General features: G+C 35.0%; 2 protein-coding genes across 5 annotated transcripts in view; both read right to left on the reverse strand.

Annotated features, from left to right (window-relative positions):
* The window catches only part of LOC130049403 (BTB/POZ domain-containing protein 3-like), a 32,493-nt gene extending 22,333 nt beyond the window's left edge, over positions 1-10,160 (reverse strand). Inside the window, exon 1 of the mRNA XM_056146884.1 lies at positions 10,111-10,160. The gene's annotated coding sequence lies outside the window, so the exon portion shown is untranslated. The remainder of the gene's footprint in view (positions 1-10,110) is intronic.
* LOC125661826 (BTB/POZ domain-containing protein 1-like) lies at positions 5,766-20,056 on the reverse strand. 4 transcript variants are annotated; one of them, XR_008797881.1, is made up of 5 exons: positions 19,961-20,056; positions 13,150-13,406; positions 11,652-12,695; positions 7,839-8,097; positions 5,767-7,237 (listed from the first exon to the last, which is right to left on the reverse strand). XR_008797881.1 is itself a non-coding variant. In XM_056146882.1 (4 exons), the coding sequence occupies exons 3-4, from the start codon at positions 8,027-8,029 to the stop codon at positions 6,202-6,204; spliced, it is 1,227 nt and encodes a 408-aa protein (XP_056002857.1). In that variant the 5' UTR covers positions 8,030-8,095; positions 18,615-18,699; positions 19,961-20,046; the 3' UTR covers positions 5,766-6,201. The 4 variants fall into 4 exon arrangements, 3 of the variants coding, with proteins under 3 accessions (XP_056002857.1, XP_056002856.1, XP_048749899.2); XM_056146882.1 differs by lacking the exons at positions 11,652-12,695; positions 13,150-13,406 and adding an exon at positions 18,615-18,699 and having other exon boundaries at positions 5,766-7,237; positions 7,839-8,095; positions 19,961-20,046; XM_056146881.1 differs by lacking the exons at positions 5,767-7,237; positions 7,839-8,097 and adding an exon at positions 18,615-18,699 and having other exon boundaries at positions 11,478-12,695; positions 19,961-20,046.
* Positions 20,057-23,751: the final 3,695 nt, after the last annotated feature.

Raw genomic sequence — 23,751 nt, forward strand, 5'->3', positions numbered from 1 at the left:
GTTACTGTATCCATAGTAAACCTGACGTCATCACAGTACAGAAATCTGAAATACAGATCGACAAATATTGAAAGTTGAAGTCCATTATAATAACTGAATAAGAAAAGTATATCAATACATCTCTCTTCACTTCTACCTTTCAGACTGAAGTTTAATATAGCATTTTATTAATATATCTGCAAAACTCCGGATTGAATTGAGGATTACATATCCATTCATAAATATAATCTTCAACAGAATAGGTTTGTGTGTGCATGATTGGGTTCTTCTGTAGCTGTCTGTATTGCTGTCTCAAAATGTGATAAATAAACATTAAAACATTCCCACCGTGCATTTACTCTGCAAGTTGGCAATCTGATATTTACATATGCAGTATATCACGAATCGTTAGAGAAAAACAAGATTAATCACACTCCCATTTTCTATAGATTGATATTCCACAACATTTTGTGGATGCGCACATACTTACATTGTTAATGGTTGGGGTTAATAACTAGAGTTTAATTGTTTATCATATTTTCGAAATGGCGAAGTTATCGTTAATGTCTACAATACAAGTTTTCGATACCGTAGAATACGTTACTACATACACTATTCCACATTGGCAGGGTTTAACACTAAGGCACATCCGACCGACTGAGTCTACTAAATCATCGGTCCGGTCGGATAAAATGTCGATTTACTAGTCCGACTGGTTGTGTTAAAAAATAAACAAGAAACTTTACTTTAAACCGTAAGATATTTTATTCTTAACTAAAAGAAAATAACTGTAAAGAGTTTGCAAGCAATCTTGAACCGCGTGATGGAATAATCTCTATTTTTAGTTCTAATAAATAAGTCGCGGTCGGTAGTGATGTTTTACTACATCTACTCGATGTTCATTTTAAACGGTTTATTTGAATTGACTATATAATAAAATGTTTATGAAGTCAATAAATTACGTCGTAAACAGCTATTTATCGGTGTTGACATATGTGCGGGAATGTCTCTATACTTAAATACGACTTCTCGTCCTCAAAGAAAGGCGTCCCAGGAGAAAAAAGAAAAGGTTAGGAAGAAACAAAGCAGGGATTATGAAATATAAATTGAATAAAAAGCCGGTTGAGGTCATTTTTCACTAACTAGACTAAAGAATATCCGTGCCGGGTAGAATTTAAAGAAACAGAAAACGTGTTTGAAAATCAAATGGAAGGACGAGACTTAACATATTTTTGAGACAATTAAATACGTTTTGGTTCAAACTTAACGTTTGTCATTTAAATGAAATATTTAAATATGGAGAAACTATCAGGGTTTTTTTCTGGAAAGTTGGTCAGGACTAGTGGATATAGAGTCAGGTCTAGTAAAAATCATTTAAAGTAGCCCGACTGGTCTAGTGCTCAAAAAAGTAAATGTCAAACCCTGATTGGGGTTAATAACTAAAAGTATTAATACCGTAACAGCGCATCAAAAGAAGACGGCTCGATGTCTGGAACTATGATGTCATATGATTCAGCAAGTTTACCATACAGTATGGTATCAAAGACTGGGCTTCTGCTGGACAGAGCATACTTATGGGCGCGTACAAGTTTGCCCTCTTTCCCAACTCTAAATGTGACGTCACAATGGATCTGGTGAGTAAGCATATATCTGTTGCACTCAGCGAGACTGAGACCAGAACGCCAATTCTTCGAATTTTCTGCCAGGGACATCTGTAAATGTCAAGTGTATATATGCAAGGTGAAGATAACGAACAGTGATCAATCTCGTAACTCCTACAAGCAATACAAATTAGATAGTTGGGCAAACACGGACCCCTGGACACACCAGAGGTGGGATCAGGTGCCTAGGAGGAGTGAGCATCCCCTGTTTAATAAAACTTCATTACAATGTATCCATCGCTGGAGACAAATCCATGAATCATAGGGTTTAAGACATTCGCCTCGCAGCCGGTAAGCTAGGGTCGGATCCCTATTCTATGCTGCTTGACATATACAGTGATTCAAGCTCCGCCAACCATATGATACAATGGCAGTAACAATAGAATTGAAACAAACAAGATACTGGTGACAATAGAATTGAAATAAACAAGATACCAGTAACAGTAGAATTAAACAAATAAGACACCGATGATAGTAGAATTGATATTTGTTTTACTAGACCTAAATGCCGAATGTTTGGTAAATGGGCAGTTGATGCTTATATTATTCATACAACTCGATTTTTGACACATACACAATAGGTTAAGGATCTAAACTATGGTGAACAATTCTGTTATTGACTATGCTACCGTGTCACTGGAATTATTCCTCAATTTGTTCGACTTCAATATACATGTATAACCTTTTGACCGGATTTTGAGTGATAGTCATAATCCAACATAGATGATGAGAAAAGCTTATCAATTAGTTGTATTAGTACATGAAAGGTAAAGATAACGAACAGTGATAAATCTCAAAACTCCTATAACCCAATACAAAATAGAGAGTTGGGCAAATACGAACTCCTGGATATACCAGAGGTGGGATCAGGTACCTAGGAGGATAAGTTTCCCTTGTCGACCAGTCACACTAGACGTGAGCCCTATATCTTGATCAGGTAAATTTTTGACAATAGTATCAATGAGGAAGGACCTCACTCTGTAAATAATGATAATAATGTTAAATCTAGATGGTGAAATGACCGGCTAGCAGATTTTGAATCAAAGATAAATAATGAGAAAATTCATGAACTTTTAAATAAGCTTATTAATGTTGTTAATTATTAATTCTGCTGCTGTAGAATTTGGCATGTTTGTTGATGTTAAAACTGTTGAAAATCATAGGAATAGTAATGTAAAAAAACAACTAGTAGAAAGAGATAGTTTAATAGTGATTGTTATATGAAGCGTAGGAAGTACCACAGGTCTAAAATTATTATTATCGCGCTCGTACAACTGTTGCTTATTCAGAGTCATTATTAGTAAAGGGTACATGAAAACTTTGCAAAAGCAGTTGAAAGAGTTTCAGAAATAATTTATTAATAAATTAAGAAATTAAGATAAATTAAGAAGTGTGCGTATTTCTGAACCTAAGGCACACCGTAAATCTGGTTATTTTTGCTGTCGATTAGATCCGTAGTCAAACTTGGTGTGCCACGAACGGCCTAACATTTGGTATGAAACACATCAGACAGTAATTGACCAATGAGAGGTTGTATTTCCAAATTAAATCACTATAGTGATCATAGTATTTGTTGAATTGTTCAATCATCAACTAATATCAGTAATCCGTCTTGATTCTATAGAACTGGTGATGTGCATAACATGCTCTGGGGCTCTTACGTATCCAAACAGTCGAAAGACAAAACCTCCGTATGTCTACGATAATGTAAGATTGTTACACAGATATAGACATTTGGCAATGGACAAATATTTAATTATAAATCAGATGTGGAGTACCCTGGTGCGTCATTGGTTTTACGCTGACTGGGGTAGCAGAATATATCAAATAAACATATCAATAGAATGAGTGTTTTAGTAGATAAAACGTCGTTGCTACATCTAAATGTCGAGTTAAAGGCCACAGAGGTCACAGCAAGAGATTTAAATCAATTCAGTCTCATGAAAATACAAAATCAGGCCAGGTAATAAAAGAACACAATTCTTGTCCATTGGAATTCTAACAGCCTAGAAAAGCAAGGACTAATACGGAAGTTCTGAGTTCCCCAAGAGTTATTTCCCTTTGTCGAACTCTTCCGTAAATTATGACGTAAAATATGATGACAGTGGGTACATTTGCTAATTACTATCGTTGTATTATTTCTTTAAAAATGATATCCAGAGTTTCTGAAACCATCCTATCTCAGGGAAAAGGCAACTTTAGTGAGTTTATGAGTATTGGATAACAAAATGGCTCAAACAAATATAAAGGAAACTAATAATGATTCAATAGCCAATTAGATGATCTTATTCAAACAAATTATGCTTGATATGGCCAGAATATGCATACCAGTGATTGATATAAACAAAAGTTACGCTTTTATTACATTAATCGTTCGTAATCGTTATGTACAATGCCAGTGTACGATATAATGTATACAATGTGTACCCACCATACGGCATAAAATGCGAAAGAGTTCGACAAAGGGAAATAACTTTTGGGTAACTCGGAACTTGCGTATTAGATATTATCATTACAGAATTCCAACATCTTTTATACATCAATTACAACGTAATGGTTTGTAGAATTGGATAGTCGTAACCAAGGAAAGTAATTTCAGCTTAAACTGTAATTTTTACTAAATCAAAATTACCTTTTAAGGCACACCCTTTCCTCTGCCTTCAACAAATAAGAATATAATGTAAAATTATAGTACACACATATTGTTTGTATATTACTTCATTAAAAATCCGATCAATAGTTGTTAAGAGTGGTTTTTATTACTTATATTTATACATATACTCCAACTGCCCTTTCAAAAGACGAAATTCTTCAAAACCATGCTTCAGTTTTAGACACATTTAATATTCCAGTCAATGGGTCGAATGAATATGAGGTACCGTACCTATACTGGATTCCTAAACTACATAAAAACCCTTACAAACAAAGATACATTGCTGGATCTAGCAAGTGCTCTACCAAGCTGCTATCTTTGCTCCTCACGAAAATGTTAACAGCTGTGAAGGAGAAACTTCAAACTTACTGTGCGACTACATATGCCAGAGGTGGTGTCAATCAAATGTGGGTTCTAAAAAATTCTAAAGAACTTTTAGTAAACTTGAAATCACAGAATTTTTCTTGCCAATTTCAAGATAACGAACAGTGATCAATCTCATAACTCCTATAGGCAATACAAAAAAGATAGTTGGGCAAACACTGACCCCTGGACACACCAGAGGTGTCAAATATCAATTATTCCATGATTAACAAGAGGTACTGTGAGCAATGCTCACTAAGAATACCCCCCGCTTACCCCAAAGAGTGTTGGTAATAGGTAAAACTTCAGTATTATGATCCAAAAGGTATCTAGGAACACAGCATCTCCATACGATGAAAAAAGCCATTAAAGAATTTAAATGGAAACCATATTGCTACTTCGATGTCCAGTGCGCGTGACCTTTGACCCTTTGACCCCAAAATCAATAGGGAACATCTTCATCCCATAGGTAGTCCATATGTATGATATGGTGACTGTAGGTAGAAAGGATAATGCTTTAGAGCCCGGAAACCATAGTGTCTACAGACGGACGAACGGACGGACGGACGGACAAACAGACGGACAACCTGATTCCAGTATACCCCCCACAACTTGTTGCGGGGGGTATAAAAACACATGATCCTCTGGGAGGTAGTAGTGAAGGTTATTCATCTTGCTAACGACTACCGTGACAAAGGGACTCCATATTTAAGGTCACAATCAAAAGACCCATGACTTCCAATTTTAATTTCGAGGGCTTGATGAAGGAACAGTCATTATTTACATTTAACGTCATGTTGTTCAAAACAGATTTAAATCGGTTGTAAATTTTTAATGTTCTGTTCGAGATTTTTTTTACTCATATCAAGACGTTACCATTCCCGAGGAAGGACTGTGAAAATTTCTGAGCAGGCATGGCTCTTTATCGTGCCACTCCTGCTCTGACAAGGAGCCTCGGTGTTTAATTTGACATAAGTAGAACATTCATAATCCCATGATACTTACATCACCACAATTCAGTATTTCAAAGCAAACTGTTTCTTGGACGTTCAATGACAGGTCTCCTGTCGATACAAACAATTGAAACATCTTCAAAGTAGTGTCAAGAATTTTAATGCTTATCACCGAAAAATCAGCATTTACCCAGGAAAATGCTCATACATAAGAACTCGATCTCGAGTAACTCTTGTCGGATCATGTACAAGTGCAGAAGGATGGATGTCCGAACAAGTCATCAGTTTAAATTATAACACTCTACAGTGTAGATGATTTACTCTGGGTTGTGGCGTTGAGGATATCTAGTTTCAGAAAACATCGATACATTTATAGTGAATGTGTGGATTGGTAATGAAGCAACTGCCTGTGATGTAAAATAAAACAATTACCGATATGTTTTAATTCAGCGGGAGAAATTGTGTGAAGTGTTGAAAAGGCATAAATGTATGTGTAAATTAGTAAAATTGAGAATTAAGTCTCAAATATGATATTGTGTATGCATGAAAAACCTTTAACTTAATGTCACCATGTGTTCTATAGTTGAAGTGTTTACAAAGAACAGACAAATCCTGGAAATTGCCCTCTGGTATGCGAAGTCCCATTAGTTTTTCCACTGTGTGCGTAAAAGACTAATTCAACACCATGTTCTGTGACGGACGATCTGTAATTTTGACCTCCCCAGCTCTCTGGTCCCTCTAGGCGTACACAGGCTCTGTATCTCACACCAGGGGCTAAATACACCGGTTCCGGTAATGGTATAGTGAATTTTATATCGGAGGATTCTCTCTTCTCTATTATTTGTACAGGTACAGTTGATACTTCCTTGGAGTTCGCGAATAGCTTTCCTTGTATTCTGTATGTATATGGAATTGACCTCACACCCCACATAACGAAGCCATGGATTCTAACAGTCTTGTTCACTGTGAACTCTATACAATCCGGTAAGCTTCGACTATATGCCCAAAATCTCTCGATATCTTTACGTTCTCCGCGTACAACACAAAATGTTTCACATGTTCGTTCCTCGAATTTGAATTTTGTATTCTCTTTTTCCACACTACACACAATCACTTGCTGTAGACTCAATTTCTCTTGCGCATGAACTATTTCCCGGTTACATACATCTTTAACAAATGTGTCTAAATTCATTGTATGAAAACGAATTGAATAAATCAGGTCCCCCATCATAGCTCGGATATTCGGATCAGTTTTCTCCATTCCCACTTTATCACATTGATTTTCCGACCAGTTCATGAGAAAGTGATAAATTTCCAATTCATCCATTACCAACGATTCAAGGGAGATAATGTATGTAAGGGTTTCTTTCGTTACCTCTAAAGCAGAGGGGGGTTGTAAGACAGGAAACGGATCTGATTCAATGAAATGCTCATACTTCTCCAGAAGATCTTCAAGGTTAAATAATTTTGCACTTTCTAAGATAATCAAAACAGTCTCGTTCGTAATATTTTGATCCAGGTATAATTTTATTTTTGTCACCAAATCATCAACTCCGTATATGTGTGCGGCATACAGAACAGAGGTTACCGTGTCCGGGCTGAAATCGACGTCACCACAGTATAAAAATCTGAAATACGGCAAAACAATGATGAGAAATTGAAGTTCAGTAGTGCAATTTAAGCGTATCAAAACCACTAATCAGACGCTAGTAACTTATTGTTGTCATCCTCATGCATACATGTACATGTAAAGCTGTGTTCTTATCAATATTTGACTATTGTTATCTAATTAGTTAGAAGAAGTCCCCAGAACCCCTTGCTTGTCGTAAGAGGTGATTAAATTGGGCGGTCCTTTGAATGAGACCGTGAAAACCGTGGCCCCGTGTCAAAGATGGGGAGCCTACATTTTTCAGCTTCCCACTGATATCTCCATATAAGGGAAAATTCTCGAGCGGGACACTAGGAAATATGCATTATATCTACCTAGGATATTCAGATGACCATGGTGGCTTTTGTTCCCGACAAAACAATTATGATATACTATATATAGTTTCATTTACTTCAGGATACTTTAGAGGTAAGTGAAATTGAAAATATGCATTTTCAAACATATTTTGACGTCAGAATAACCACGGTTTTTATCGGAATGTGGTCAAGCTTATTTCATTTATCATATTGTCAAAGGGTAAAAACATTTAAGCAAGTTAACAAAAAAAAAGTATTCGATACCGTAACAGCGCATCAAAAGAAGACGGCTCGATGTCTGGAACTATGATGTCGTCTGATTCCGCCAGGTCGCCATACAGCATGGCATCAAAGACTGGGCTTCTGCTGGAGAGAACGTACTTATGGGCGCGTACAAGTTTGTCCTCTTTCCCAACTCTTAATGTGACGTCACAATGAATCTGGTGGGTAAGCATATATCTGTTGCACTCAGAGAGACTGAGACCAGAACGCTAATTCTTTGAATTTTCTGCCAGGGACATCTCTAAACAAGAAGTGTATATATATCATTAACTGAAGCTTGCTTATTTCTAGAGTCCGGTTGTAGAGGTTTAAATTCTATAACTAGTGGAAGTTTTCAGAAGTTAGATTTGTGCAGCTGGGACAAGAAGTCTGGTATCATTGATTGTCTAATGAAAAAAATCACAATAGTATAGTTTTAGTACATCAAGGGTAATGCACATGCTGCAGTTTATTTTTTTTAAATGGATGTAAATGTGCGTGTCAATATCTATGGAAAATAATCACATGCTGTTAAACAAATATTCATATAATTGACTATTTCAATGTAAATCATGATACGACCAAGACATTTTATAATGCCTTCTTTCGCTATCTGAAATCCATGTTTAGAAATCATGCTGGCCCTTTCATAAATAATCCTAGCAGGTGCCGTCCTACAACGATAATGAAACTGCCTGTTTAGGTCGATGGCTATTTCATTTAAAACATTATCGAGTTATAGGTGGAGTTACTTCTGAAAACGACAAAATCATTGGCACTTCAATGAAAGGTTAATATAGCAGTACAAAATAGAGCATTGGGCAAACACGGATGGGACCAGGTGCCTAGGAGTATGAAGATAGCAATTCAACAATAATGACCAGCGAGCTTAAAGCATCTGATGATCAAATGACTCCATATTTGTCTAGTTATCAGTCGCACAAACATTAATACATGCCTGCTAAAGCCTATGATCATCTGCTAGTCAAGGTTAGCCTGTGTAATAAGTCTTATGTCAAACAATGAGTAATTAATTCAAGGCAAAATCAATTTCCCAAAATTCTGTGGTCGTTAAATAATCTTATTTGCAAATACAACAATATAAAGTCGAGTCACCAGATTGCCGTTAATGTCTAGGTTTCATAAAATATCCAAATATGAAGCAGATGTGGAGAACCCTGGTGTGTCTGTTATTGTAAGCTGACTGGAATATACTGAATCGATATTTGAGTATAATGAGTATTTTAATAGATAAAACGTTATTGATATCTTTTAATGTTGAGTTGAAGGACGTGCATCAAAAAGTTTGAATAAATTCTTGCTGTATTAAATTTTAAAACAGGTCAGGTAATAAGCGAGCACAATGCCAGTACATGTGTTTGCCCAACTATCTATTTTGTATTGCTTATAGGAGTTATGAGATTGATCACTGTTCGTTATCTTCACCTTGCATTCAGTTCGAACTTTTGGTAAATATAAAATGCCACTATCACTAACTCTTGTTGTTCTGGAGCTAACTTGGCTGACAAAACTATAAGCGTTCATATATTCTGGTGTCATATTTTTAACAACCCTAAAAGCAAGCACTAGTTTTCTATAAATAAAATAATCATGAACAGGCATCCATTTAAGAACATTAGAAATATCAACCGTAGACGTCTGAGCTACTTTCACATTCAATATAATTCCGGCTGCCCTTTTCTGTAATTTAAAAAGTCTGTCAATATCCTTTTTCATAAATATTTGGATATTAATAAATAGTTTTTATAAATATTGATTATATTCTTTACATTGGAATTGTTCCCGTCATTTTCGCTTGTGTTAAAGTATTTAACCTAATAACACTATGGACTAAATTTGAAAAGAATAAGCCAAAACGTTTCCAAATTCCCAATACTTTAAACACACCCCTTCCCCTCTTTACAGTCATGTGCAAGTTCCTGTTAGTTTGGCTCAGGTGAGCTAAACATTGAACCGCATGAATGGACTAGGCTCCTATAAAAACATAAATAATAATGATAATTCAGCTTTCGCTAGAGAATTTAGGTCCACGTATTGTAAGTACCGCACATAAAAGGGCGAAAACAGAATTCCCCTATTTGTGTCTTAATGGATCTCCATAGGACTTTTGTTCCATCGTAAACATCGTGCTATTGTCACACTAAAATTAAGACAGCTCGGGTTTTGTCCTCCTTCATTGAAATTATATTGTGATAGGAGGGACGTTTAATCCATCCAGTTTTACATTTCCCTCAATAAAAGTCTCCAATCTTACCTTGTGAACGATGTATTAGATATAGCGTCCTTTGATACGATGATATGACATATTATACAATATATGGTGGAATGTTGGTGTCATGTCATAATAATAATTGTGAAAATTTCTTTGGCGGCGGTTATGAAGTTCGATACATAATTTAAATATAAATGAATTACGAGAAAAGAAAATCCAATACCCAATGGTTAGGCGTGACATCTCAAGACACGACCACAAATTAATCACTCTGGTAAGGCGGCATAGTACGGCGGCGCAGAAAGGCCAAATAAAACGAAATATTATTCGTTCGGACGAATTAACAATTTGTTAAGATGAAATTGGAATTTGTTTTGATTGAAATAGAAATTCATTCGGACGAAATAGAAATTCGTTTGGAAGAAATGAAAATTCTTTTCGACGAAATAGAAATTCCTACGGATGAAATAGTAATTTATTTGGACGAATTAGCAAATTGTTTGGAAAAATTAGTAGTTTGTTTGGACGAATTACCAATATGTTCAGATGAAATAGAAATTCGTTCGGACGAATTAGCTATTTGTTATGACGAATTAGCAAATTGCTTGGACGGAATAGAAATTCGTTCGGACGAATTAACAATTTATTCGGAAGAATTATACATTTCTTCGGACTAAATCGAATAAGTGAATTTATTTATTTGTTCCGACGAATTATCAACTTGTTTGGACGCAATAGAAAATCGTTCAAACGAATAAGTAAATTTGGTCGGACAAATTAGTAATTTGTACGGACGAATTGGCAACATCTAAGGGACATTTTCGTCGTATCTTTATAGAGAGCTCGTTAGATGCATGTAGGTATACAGCTATAGGACTATGGGAAGGGCTGACGTCGCAACAGGGATGGGAAGGAAGACACTGGTACCACTTTTTAGAAATCTTTCCTTTTCCTTCTTTTTACATTGTGAAAATAGTTTTGATTCGGTTGCACCCCGTCCTTTTAGGCTGACCCCATCCCCCTTTTAGAAATGATGTTACTCGCCTGCTTGTGTCCCATTATCACTTTCAAAAATAGTGGACAACAGTATGTTATGCCCCTCCTCACATTTGTAGGATCTCAAACGAGATCCTCATCTTTATGATACCAAATCAATGGGAAAAAATCATATTATAGAGAATGTGACCAAAGGCAATGCGGTTGAGAAGCGAAAGCTCAATCACTTGAATACCTCAATCAAATAATTAAATGGATTAAATTAACCATTTCAATTTGATATCGGTAGAACTCTAATAATGGCACAAAACCAATGCAAAACATATTTTCGCTCAATAACAATTCTCTCTATATTATGGTTCCTCTGTTATTTCAACTTCATTAGTTCAAATAACAACAAAAATAAAACCCTCTACATTTCAAAATGGTTTACTTATGAATATGCCAGGGATCATGAGGAGAAACAGTGTCAGAAAACTTTGATGAATTTATAGTGAATGGGGAATTGGTAAAATTGATAATTAGCCCTCATTGTTACTGTTGTGAATTGCAAAAAGTCGTTAACTTAATATGAATGGGTGCTGTACCTTTGGATTGTTTACAAAGAACAGACAAATCCGGGAAACTGTCCTGCATCAGATGAAGTTCCATTATTTTCTCCTTCGTGTGTATAAAAGACGAATTCAACACCATTCTCTATGACGGACGATCTGTAATTTTGACCTCTCCAGCTCTCTGGTCCCTCTAGACGTACACAGGCTCTGTATCTCACACCAGGGACTAAAAGCACTGGTTTCGGTAATGGTATAGTGAATGTTACGTCTGAAGGTTCTCTTTTCTCTATTGTTTGAGTCGGTATAGTTGATACTTCCTCGGAGTTTTTACATAGTTTACCTTGTATGACGTATGTATAGGGAATGGATAACCCGCCCCACATAACGAAACCATGAATCTCGACATTCTTGCTCACAGTGAATTCTATACAATCTGCTGATCCATTATATACCCACCTTTCAATCTTATCGTGGCATTTTCCACGTAAAACACAAAATGTTTCACGTTTTCGTTCTCCAAATTGGAATTTTGTATTCGTTTTATCCAGATTACCAACAATCACTTGCTGTAAGTTCAATTTCTCCTGAGCGTTGAGTATTTCCCGTTTGCAGACGTCTTTAGCAAACGACTCTAGACCCATGGAAGGAAAACGGATTAGATAAATCAGGTCCCCCATCATAGTTCGAATATTCCGATCAGTTTTATCCATTTCCACTCTATCGCACTGATTTTCCGCCCATTTTATGAGAAACTGATAAATTTTCAGCTCATCCATTACCAGAGAATCAAGGGAGATAATGTATGTAAGGGTTTCTTTCGTTATATCTAAAGCAGAGGGGGATTGCAAGAGAGGAACAGGATTTGATTCAATGAAATCCTTACACTTCGTCAGAAGATCTTCAAGGTTAAATAATTTTGCACTTTCTAAAATTGTAAGAACAGTTTTGTTCCTAATATTTTGATCTAAGTATGATTTTATTTTTGTCACCAAATCATCGACTCCGTATTTGTATGCTGCATACAACACAGCAGTAACGGTATCCGGGGTAAAGCTGACGTCATCACAATACAGAAATCTGAAATACAGATCGACAACTATTGAAAATAACTTAATAGAAAAGTATATCAATACATCTCTCTTCACTTATACCTTTCAGTCTGAAGTTTAATATAACATTTTATTAATATATCTGCAAAACTCTGGATTGGATTGAGAATTACAGATCCACCCCTAAATGTAATCTTCAGGAGAACAGGGTTTTCTGTAGCTGTATTTTTGTATCATTGTCTCAAATTGTGATAAATAAACAATAACTGATATTGATATATGTAGTATATCACAAATGATAGAGGAAAACAAGAGCATTTTCATCACACTCACATATTCTATAGATTGATAATCCACAACATTATACATGCGTACATGCTTATATTATTAATATTTGGGGTTAATGACTAAAGTTTAATTGTTTATCATATTTTCAAAATGGCAAAGTTGTCGTTAATGTCTACAAAAAAAGTATTCGATACCGTAACAGCGCATCAAATGAAGACTGCTCGATGTCTGGAACTATGATGTCGTCTGATTCCGACAGGTCGCCATACAGCATGGCGTCAAAGACTGGGCTTCTGCTGGACAGAACATACTTATGGGCGCGTACAAGTTTGCCCTCTTTTCCAACTTTAAATGTGACGTCACAATGGATCTGGTGAGTAAGCATATATCTGTTGCACTCAGCGAGACTGAGACCAGAACGCCAATTCTTTGAATTTTCTACCAAGGACATCTGAAAATATCAAGTGTTTATCATTTAATGAAACCTCATTATAATGTATTCATCAGTGGAGACAAATCCATGAAATACAGTGGCTAAGACATTCGCTTCGCAGCCGGTAAGCCAGGGTCGGATCCCTATTCTAAGCTGCTTGACATATACAGTGATTCACGTTCCGTCAACCATACGATATTATTGTGGTAACAGTAAAAATGAAATAAAGAAGGCATATTGGAATATTCTAAATAGAGGTTGTGATAAACAAACTAGCTCGGGTACCGTTCGTAAGGTTGCTCTTAATGTATTTTATAATCACTTAAAAAATCTCAATATAGTTCAGGATAATATTTATAATATTAGTGAACATAATATTGAACTTAATCAAATACATCTAATGCCCATTTTTATAAAAGATTTTTAATGTTTAATTTGAAAGTGGTATAATATCTAGTACATGGTCTGAAGGTTACATTTGTCGAATTTATACAACAAGCGGTCCACAGGCCTTATCGGTCACCTGACTACTAGTGAAAAAGTATCACAACCTAAGTCTAGCTAAACGTAAAATGTTGCTATTATTTTTTTTAAATGATCTAAATTAAAATGATTTTTAAAACCAGTATACAAGGTATTTAAGCTATAGCATGTGTATCTCATAGATATGTTTTACTCTGGTACATGTACTTTAATTGGCTTTATCAAATGACAATTATACAGACAACATTTTGTTGCATGTACTACTGTATGTATGCATATAAAAATTCAGCATTGAACAGATACACTTACGGTGTGTAAAACGTTGCGATATTATACAAATCTTGATTTATATACGAAACTCTTTAATCATATTCGATAATCTTGTTATTCATATGCGAAAATTTTAATTATATTCGATAATCTTAATATTTATATGCTAAATTCACATAGTTTTCACGAGACCCCCCCCCCCCCTCAAAACTAAATATGATATATATTGAAACTAATCGATTCACATGTAAAACATACGAGTATAAATTACACTCTGTATACCTTTTCTACTGTTTATTCACAAATGAAAGTGAACATTAAAACGTTAAAATGTAATATTATTTGGAGGTTTTTAATTCTCACTTCAACTCACCGTGGTTATTATTATTGCTATTGTATTAATTTATAAAGTGCAAAATTACATATACTTTCTATGCGCTGGTTGGGTTTTTTTCCCACTATATAGAGCGTGATCAATGTCGGATGACAGAAACGTACGGGATTTTTACCCCCCCCCCTTCTGCATAACTATTTGAATTTACATTTTTATCCCACATCGATCTTTTGATCCCGCCCCTAACCGATCGCCTCCAGGCTGGTAATAAGTTTTGATTTAGTAAATAAGCCATAAGTGCTCATATATGTATACGGTACCTTGACGTCGTGTCATTGCGCGACAAAATCACATGGGACATTTATTTGGACATTAAGTATCTTTTCGTTTTCCTAAATGGACGCGGGATAAAATGAAATGTTGTATATTCTATATAGTAAATTTTATGTACTTTCTGTAAGTTATATTTACAATTTATGTTCCCCTTTTTTCCAAATATGTTTCATTCTAAATTTGAAAAGAATTGAAATCATAGATATCAAGAAGAAGTAAAAAAAAGTTTATTGTTCACACATTTAATAACTGACCATTTTGGCCCCACCCTGATACCAAAACCCTTACCTCTTGAATCATCAAATTTACAATATTGGTAAACGACTACCTGGTCTTTCTAGATATTCATTTAGTTTCAATTTAGTATCAATAGCACTAAAGAAGATGTTATTTAAGTGTTCTACAATGACACCGAACCCTTTGTATTACTTACAATTATAACTATTCATAAATTACCATCGTTTGCTCTCTTACAAATAAACTGTTGCCTTTTCAAAATATGAAATTATACACTCCCACTATAAATCACTAATGTATGTACGCGCCTAGGTGGATATTGGCCTAGATAAAAACATTGGCGTCCGTTGTTACATGTAATATACCACAGGTTGTTCTACGTTTAATCAAATGTATGCTATAGTAAAAAAAATAATGCTTAAATTTTAAACGAATATATTGTTCATCATTATATAAACTATTTAAATGAAGATTACCTGATCTGTAACATGGATTCTCACGAAGCGTTGGTTGAGGCCATAATAAAATATATGCTTGTTTCCCTTCACCCCGACCGGGTCAAAACTAGGCCCCCGGGTCAAAATATTAACACCCCCCCCCCCAAATGAGTTTTTTTATCCCTAGAAAAGAAAACGTTTATGTTCTGCGGTTTCGAAATTACCGGTAGTGTTTTCGGAAGTTTCCGGGTTTAATGATCAATTCATTGGATGAATCAAGATTAGAAACATGTCGACAATATAGTATTGTAAATTCATATTTTTACTGTACTGTATATTGACTTGGAAACAATGAGTATCATATCATTTACATAACAAAAAACCGGCACATGTTTAGAATGATCGAAACTGTTGCGGGAGTGTTTTAAAAAGTCGGAACTAAGACGGCCTTCTGCACGTTCGACATATTTGGTATATGTTGCTAAGCAAATCCTTGCGCGGTGCCAGCAATTTCTACTTATCAGTATTTCTTTACGAAATAAAATCATACATCCATATTAAACGACCAGTTGTAAATAAAAGTCCCCGCCTGCCTGGTCTGTTACATAAACTAGATTGGGGTGGGGGGGGGGTGGGGGGTGGGGGGGCATTGCTTTAAATGTGGCCTGGTCCTAATCCATACACAGTTCTCTTTACACTATAGCCATAATAGCAAAGATGACACCTGGTCTGTAAGATTGGCTGAAATTATCCAGATTTTTTATCATTATTATCATTTTGATAAATGTCCAACAAATTGACTGGCTACCTAACATGGCTACATCAACAAGGACAAGCATTCTGAGAGTATTGCATAGCAATACATAGTCCCCTACTGGAGGCAAAAATTAGTGGACTGCATCAATATTCAAAGTTCTTTATGAGACCAAGGTTATGGTCAAAGGGAAGATTGGGAAACCAAGATAGGAATGATAGGAAATCAACTACTATTCAGGTACAAAGACTAGACCAGGAAAACTTCAAAATCGATATGTAACTTGTTATGGCAAAGCAATGTACCAAATATCAGATGAATATCTGCAAGCACATAAAAAGTCCGGTAAACTGGTAATCCATGCTATTTTTCTAAGTCTAAGGGTCATAACTTAGTGAAAAATCAACAGGCCCAAACGTAACTCGAACGTGATCTGTAACTTCTTATGGCAATGCAATGTACCAAATATCAAATGAATATTTGAAAGCATATCAAACAAATGTCCAGAAAAGTGATTTGCAGGACTGACAGACAGATGGACGGAGCGCAAACTTAAAGTCCCCTTAGACTTCGTCGGTAGAGGATTAATAAATAATAATCATATAATCATATGTTATTTAATACCCAAATGATTATCGTTTTCTCCTCAACTGCCAAGAAGTGTGCATTTGATTTCTGCAAATTACGTCACGATAGCGATTTTGTAAGCATCTTTCAATATATATGTTAATCCTTCTTCCATCGTCGTCCGGTGTTGCATAGAGTTTTCCCCCACATACACTTTCCCCCCAAAAAACGGACCCGGGATAGATTGTCTCCCATAGGGGGAAAAGTGTCCCAGCATATAATTTCCCCCAATGTACAAAGTCAGTATAGAATTTCCCCCCATGGCGGAAAAACCACCCTGGTATAGAATGTCCCTCTCCTGTATCCGGATTTTATTGTTAGTTTGCCATTAGCATCTATTTTCAATAGAATATTTAAGTACGAAGCAGATCTGGAAGACTCTGTGGTGTCTTTTATTTCGAGTTCACTGGGATATACATGTATGCATATGAATGAAAATGATCATTGTTAAGAGATAAAACGTCTTCGATATATCTGAATGTCGAATTGAAGGCCACATCAAGAGAATTTTTTTCTTCTTTAAATAAACATAGAATGAAGCAAACCCATGCAATTATAGATAATAATCAATGAAATGTGTTACCATTGCTTGAAGAGGTACATGTTATCAAAAAAAGTCACAAAAAAGAAACAAATATGTGCTGTTAAATTGTTATAGCTTAATGAAATAGATATGATCTCATGTATATTACGATATTCATGAAATAAAAGGTTGGGTTTTTTGTTGTTGAAAAGCTAAAGTTAGGGTTTACACGCTGAAAACTTTGAATTGCATATAGTAAATACAATGTGCTTCCCAAAAGACTTTAACGATGGTCAATATCGTATTAGAATTTCTCGTAAAAAGTGGAGCAAGATATACAATTGAAATATTTGAAAAGTAAAATAGATGCACTGTATAAATAAAAGTAATTCAATTTTCCCGTTTATTTTAATTCGAAATTCTAATTTAAAAAACATTAACTTCTTCCTAACTTCACTATTTCAAAAGTTAGATACTAGTAAGGCCTAAAGAACGGAAAAGAATTGAGATGCCTGAATGAATTCTGATACATCATGACACGATTCGAGTAATTTCCATTTTTAAGATAATGATTGTGATACACAAGGCCCTGCTCAAAATAAAAAAAAAATATAAGAAGAATTCTTGGGTCTAGATAAGCAAGAGAATTCTAGTAATAGAACCGGAAACGGATACATAGCTAATACAATGTATATAAGAAGGGGGCGTACAGTGATTTAGGAGGAAATTCTATACTGGGACGGTTTATCCTAGGGGGAGGGGGATTGGGCCAGGGTTAACTCTTCCTACTAGGGGAAAATTCTATACCAGGCCCATCTCTTCCGGGGATGTCTATCTCGGGTCCGTTTTTCGAGGGAGGGGGGGGGGGGGGGTCTATGCAGGCGGAAATTCTATGCTACAACACCGGGATGAAAATAGGAAGAACATTGTCAATATTTTCGTAAATTTTTAATCCATATCAAAATTGTCCCGGGCGACGGGGGAAGAGGTATTCAATTTCACTGTTTTATATATACAAAAACCATGAAAACATCTCATATAGCCTCATAGCCCTCACTTTATTTGATATGTACTATGCATGCGCATAGATGGGTTATTTTCCATATGCTTTTGAGAGTAACTATGAATTACTCTTTTAGAAAATTAGACAAGAAAATATACGCAAGACAAAATAATTTCCACCATAAAACTTTAAAGCCGGGCAGAATTTGGCCAAAATTGTACCTACTTCTTTGATAACTTGTAGAAAACAATGTCCAGGGTCACGGTGAAGTCAAAGTTGAGGATTGCGATCAGGTGTAAAAGTGTCTTCCCTAAAGATGAAACATCCAAAAAACAATTGATTTATGAATTATAATTTGGAAATACTTATACTAAATTAAAAGGAAAAATTACAATTATAAAATAACAATGATTTTTAGAATCCCTTCATACACATAAATACAACAATGACTGTCCGGTAATGATGAGTACGGCAGTGGCGGATTTAGAGGGGGCGCACAGCCGGCGCCCCCCCCCCCCCTAAAATTTTCAAATTTAAGGTAAATCGCGGTATCTTGTTTCGGAAAATGTACTAAACGATAAAAGAAGCAATAATTTCTTCCATTCCCGGAGATATAAATGACAAAATCCTTTGATTTCTTTAATTACTTTATTGGGAGAACTTAATTTTTTCCAAAAAAACCTTAAAATTTGGGTCATTTTATTAATTTCACCTTATTAAAATGATAGAAAGTAGTACAAATGACTTAATAGGAGAAATATTTCACGCCCCATAAAATCTGTAAAATCCAGGAGCTTCCGGGGGCTTCGCCCCTGGACCCCCACCAGGGCTTCGCCTTGCACCCACTGCCTCATAAAGTGGCGCCCCCGGTAACCACAATTCCTGAATCCGCCCCTGGACGCTGTAGGAAAGAGACCATCGCGACTGGTGTTAATATTTAAAACAATAAAGTGGAATACCTTTTCATCATCCAAATAAAGCTGAAGTATTTTGCAATACAGTAGAAAAAACGTACGAGGGCAAATCATTACATTGGTGTTGACTTATTATTTGATATTTTTTTTAAGTTGAGTTGTGTAGAGAGAAAATAATTAAAATAACAAGAGTGCTAAAATCGTTCATATCAAAATTACGATTCCCTTTTCTTTGTTGAATTAAATACTGTGACGCCATTCAGTGTTTTTAACACCCATAGATGTCTTTATTTGTAAATATTAAATCGAATGTGTTACCATACATGCGTTCTCGGATATTAAAACGAACGTAATTTTGTTTTGCAAATTTCATCGTATTGGTGATAAATATTCATAATACATGGTATAATAGTATTTATTTATACAGGATAACATACATGGTTTAGAAAACTAGGTCACATCGTGGTCATATAACCAAAGTTTTAGACAACAGTAATGTTAATACATTAATGTACATGTACAATATAGACTATCTAAAGGATCTCCGCTGTGACATGTAATTTAACTTAATATCATGTAAACCTACAACAAAATTAAGATTCAGACAAAATGTGTGCAGCGTGCTATTATATGACAAAATTCTATGTTTACCATTACCTTGTACAGCGGACGCGGTAATACCCACAAATAGCGTGGTGTATGGCGGAGTGCTAGTGTTAGAAATAAATAGATAAACATATAAATAGCGTGGTGTATGGCGGAGTGCTAGTGTTGGAAATAAATAGATAAACATATAAAATGATACATTTACCGATATCGTTTTTGATATAATTATTTTGAGTGATACTGTTTAATTATCGACATATTTGGCACATCTAGACCAAATTCAACAAAACTTCACCCCGCGAGATCTACAATGTAAGTCATATCCAAAAGGCCCTTGGATTCATCGCGGGCGGTGAAGAAGCAAACTGAGAGATATGCTTTGAGCCTCCAGATCCCATTTGTTTAACACTTTCTCTACTGTATTGGTCAATCTGACCGATAGCGCGTAAAAACAGGACTACGGAAAAGGAATGTCTCTTAATCTTTGAAACTACGGACATAAGGTGTTTTATATATCATATTTTTCCAAAAGTTTCTCTATTTATTTTTTAGTATGTAAAAATAGATTAAGTAAATAGAAACATGAAATTCAAAAAGGATTTGAAGTGAATGGCGTCCTCGTCTAAATATGACGCAACGCTTTGTCGCAAGGCCATTTGCCCCCTCGATATGATTTTTTCTTAATTTTCCCTATGAATGTAATATTTTTTTTTTACATTTTTGAAAAGCATATATTCCCTGCTTTAAGTACATATAAAAGTTATTTTTAAAGCCTGGTAAAGTTAGAAGAAAGTAGCAAATATTTGCACATGTACGTATTCTAACGATTTTATTTCTCAAAGTTTAAACAGATCGGCTTTTCTCCTATATTCAGATATGGAAATACGGAAAAGTTAATACAGCCTGTAAAAGTAGAGGCAATTTTCTTTTTGATGGGCCCTTATACGTGTTATGATTCTCGGTAGTTTTTATATTACGATAAAATAAATTTGGGACATGCTGTGCGGTTTTCTTTAAAATTAGCGACAAAACGTCGCAGCTGAAAGCGATCTACGCGCGTCGCACAATAAAGTAGTGAAAACTACCTGTATTGTCCTCTGTTGGTAAATTGAATACTTTTTGATACACTAAAACAATATACGCGTATATATACGATATTTACGATATTTTTGTCAGATACAAGTATCGCTTGATAATTTTTAAATAGCATGAAAGTTAAAATAAACGTTTTGTTTAAGAAGTAGACAATTTGAAAGTGAAAAAATGAGTGTCAAGAAATGCTCAGAATGCATATTGGAAGTAGCCTTTAAATCAAATTCGGTTTGTTTGTTTGTTTGTTTGTTTTGTTGTTGTTTTTTTGTGTTTTTTTTTTTTTTTGTTGGTTTTTTTATATGGATATTAGAATGGATATTAGAATGATTAGAACTTTGTAAACGCGTGGTAATTAAAATAAGCATTTTCATGGGCAAAAGACTGTCTCACGATACCCCCTAAGATAGTATATCAACAAAGGAGTAAATAAGGGCAAGGTTGGAGGTTGTGAAAAGTACTTAAAAAATCAAATGCTAGACCCCCCTTTCACAAATTCCTGGATCCGCCTATGCAATATGTATTATTTAAAATGATACCATTAACATCTAATCACTCATACTAATTACTATATTTTGTTATTATACCCATGATCACGTTGGAATGAAACAAATGATTTTTTTCTTATTTCGAAAATAAAAGAAAAATATGCAAAAAACGTATCATCACGGAATATTGATTAATCAAATTTTATTGATTCATTGCTTTATTAAATTCATTGAAACTGAATATGAAATGATCGCGTCTGTTTCACTATTTTTGTACATTCATTCTGAGTGTCGTTATAATACATTTACAATTTGTGTATTTCAGGCTTCTTCCCAGACAGATGTTGAATGAACCTGTACATATTATATACATGTGTACGTGTATGAAAACAGATCAAAATGATTTAAATAAACTTCCCTTCAGGAAAGATTGAAACATTTTTGGGCGGGGAGACGGTTGTGAACGGTCCGCACGAAACGCTAGACATGACCTGCACACTTTGATTTTTTCGGCATTATTTGTTTCATCCTGGGGTTAGTTTAAACAAGGAATAATTTAATGACTTACGAACACGTTGGAATAAAAGGAAATGGATATTTTTTAACTTCGGATTTAAAGGGAAAAGATGCATAAATTGTATTGTCATGGAATATTTATTATTCCACTTTATTTATTCACATCATTACTCTATTAAATTTATTGAAAAAGTCGCGTCTGTATTGCTATTTTTGTACATTCAATCCGAGTGCCGTCAAAACACGTGTGCAATTTGTATATTTCAGGCCTCTTCTCAAAGAGAGATCTTGAATATATACATTTTTACATACGTGTATGACAGCATATAAAATGATTTAAAAATTCTCGTAAGACTGGAACATATTCTCGGGCGGGAGTGCATCTAGACATCGTATCAGTCAGTCGATAAGAACCTGTCACCTTGGATAAGAAGGGAAAATACAAAACAAAAAGAAACAATCAAAATATGATTGAAATAGATTGAGAAATAAATCATATAAATGAATAGATAAAACAAATAATGCGATATGCGAGCAGATCTAACATCCAATTCTAATTAGATTGTTGCATTTTCCTCAATTTTAAACCTATAGAAAACAGCATTCATTTTTGAGAGACAAAAGATATAAACACCTAGTTTGTCATATTTCAATTGCCCCGCCGATTTTCACACCTTCTGTACGAATGTTAATTCTAAATACCCGGATTAGCTGACCTCTATTGCGGTAAAAAAAAAAAAAAAAAAAAAAAAAGGAGGGACCGTGGAATTTGCGTAGAATATATGTTCCACACAGGTCGGTCTTTGCATAATGCAGACAGTTCCGATAAACGATTTTGATAAAAGTATTTTTGATTTAAAAAGAGAAAATTGATCATAAAAATGTGTCGTGTATCTAACTATACACTACGCGGATTAAACTGATTCAATGACGTATTCACTACAAACACCATTCAAGGTTCATCACTGTATTTTACTACCGGAAGTATGTGTATTCACAACATAAGGGAGATAACTAGTAATGACATTAGATTTCAATAAATCATAGAGTTATCTTTCTTTTACTAATACATGTATACTACAAAATAAATCATTCCTATATACAAAAATAAAAATAGAAGAAAAAAAATAATAAGGGCAGAGATATTACATGCTTCTGCACTTGCTAAAAACTACCAAGGGTGAGAAAGTGTTATCAGATTTTCTAATAGACATTTTGAAATAATTGGCCAAATTTTCAACAATGTTTACCTGTCCTACATTCCATGCAGAAATGACTTGCACAGTCTGTATGTTTCTAAGGGCGTGGTTTGAACGATCTGCACGTTTCTATGGGCGTGGCTTGATTCTTGCTCGAAACGATTTGCACGGAAGACTGAACGGTCTGCACGAAACGCTGAACGATCTACACGGAACGATGAACGATTTGCAGGGAACAGTGAGTGGTCTGCACGGAACGGTGAACGGTTTGTGAGGAACGAATCGAAACACTTTGGAGGTGTAGTAGCACGCTTCAGGGTCTGTAAGATAATTCACTACAGTTTAAAATGGTGAAACAGATTCTGTTGAAAAATTAAGTTTTAAAAACGTTTTAATTCCTTCTTTTAAACTGATAACGGTGTAATACAATTTAAGACTTCCGACTTTGTCGTAAGTTGTTTTGTAAAACGGACCCCAGTCCCTCAAATAAGGAGCCAAGATGGATCAATGGTATTTCCAAAATATCTTGCCATCTACAGCTGTATAGAAG

Source organism: Ostrea edulis, chromosome 8, assembly GCF_947568905.1.
Source record: "Ostrea edulis chromosome 8, xbOstEdul1.1, whole genome shotgun sequence".
Classification (NCBI taxonomy): domain Eukaryota; kingdom Metazoa; phylum Mollusca; class Bivalvia; order Ostreida; family Ostreidae; genus Ostrea; species Ostrea edulis.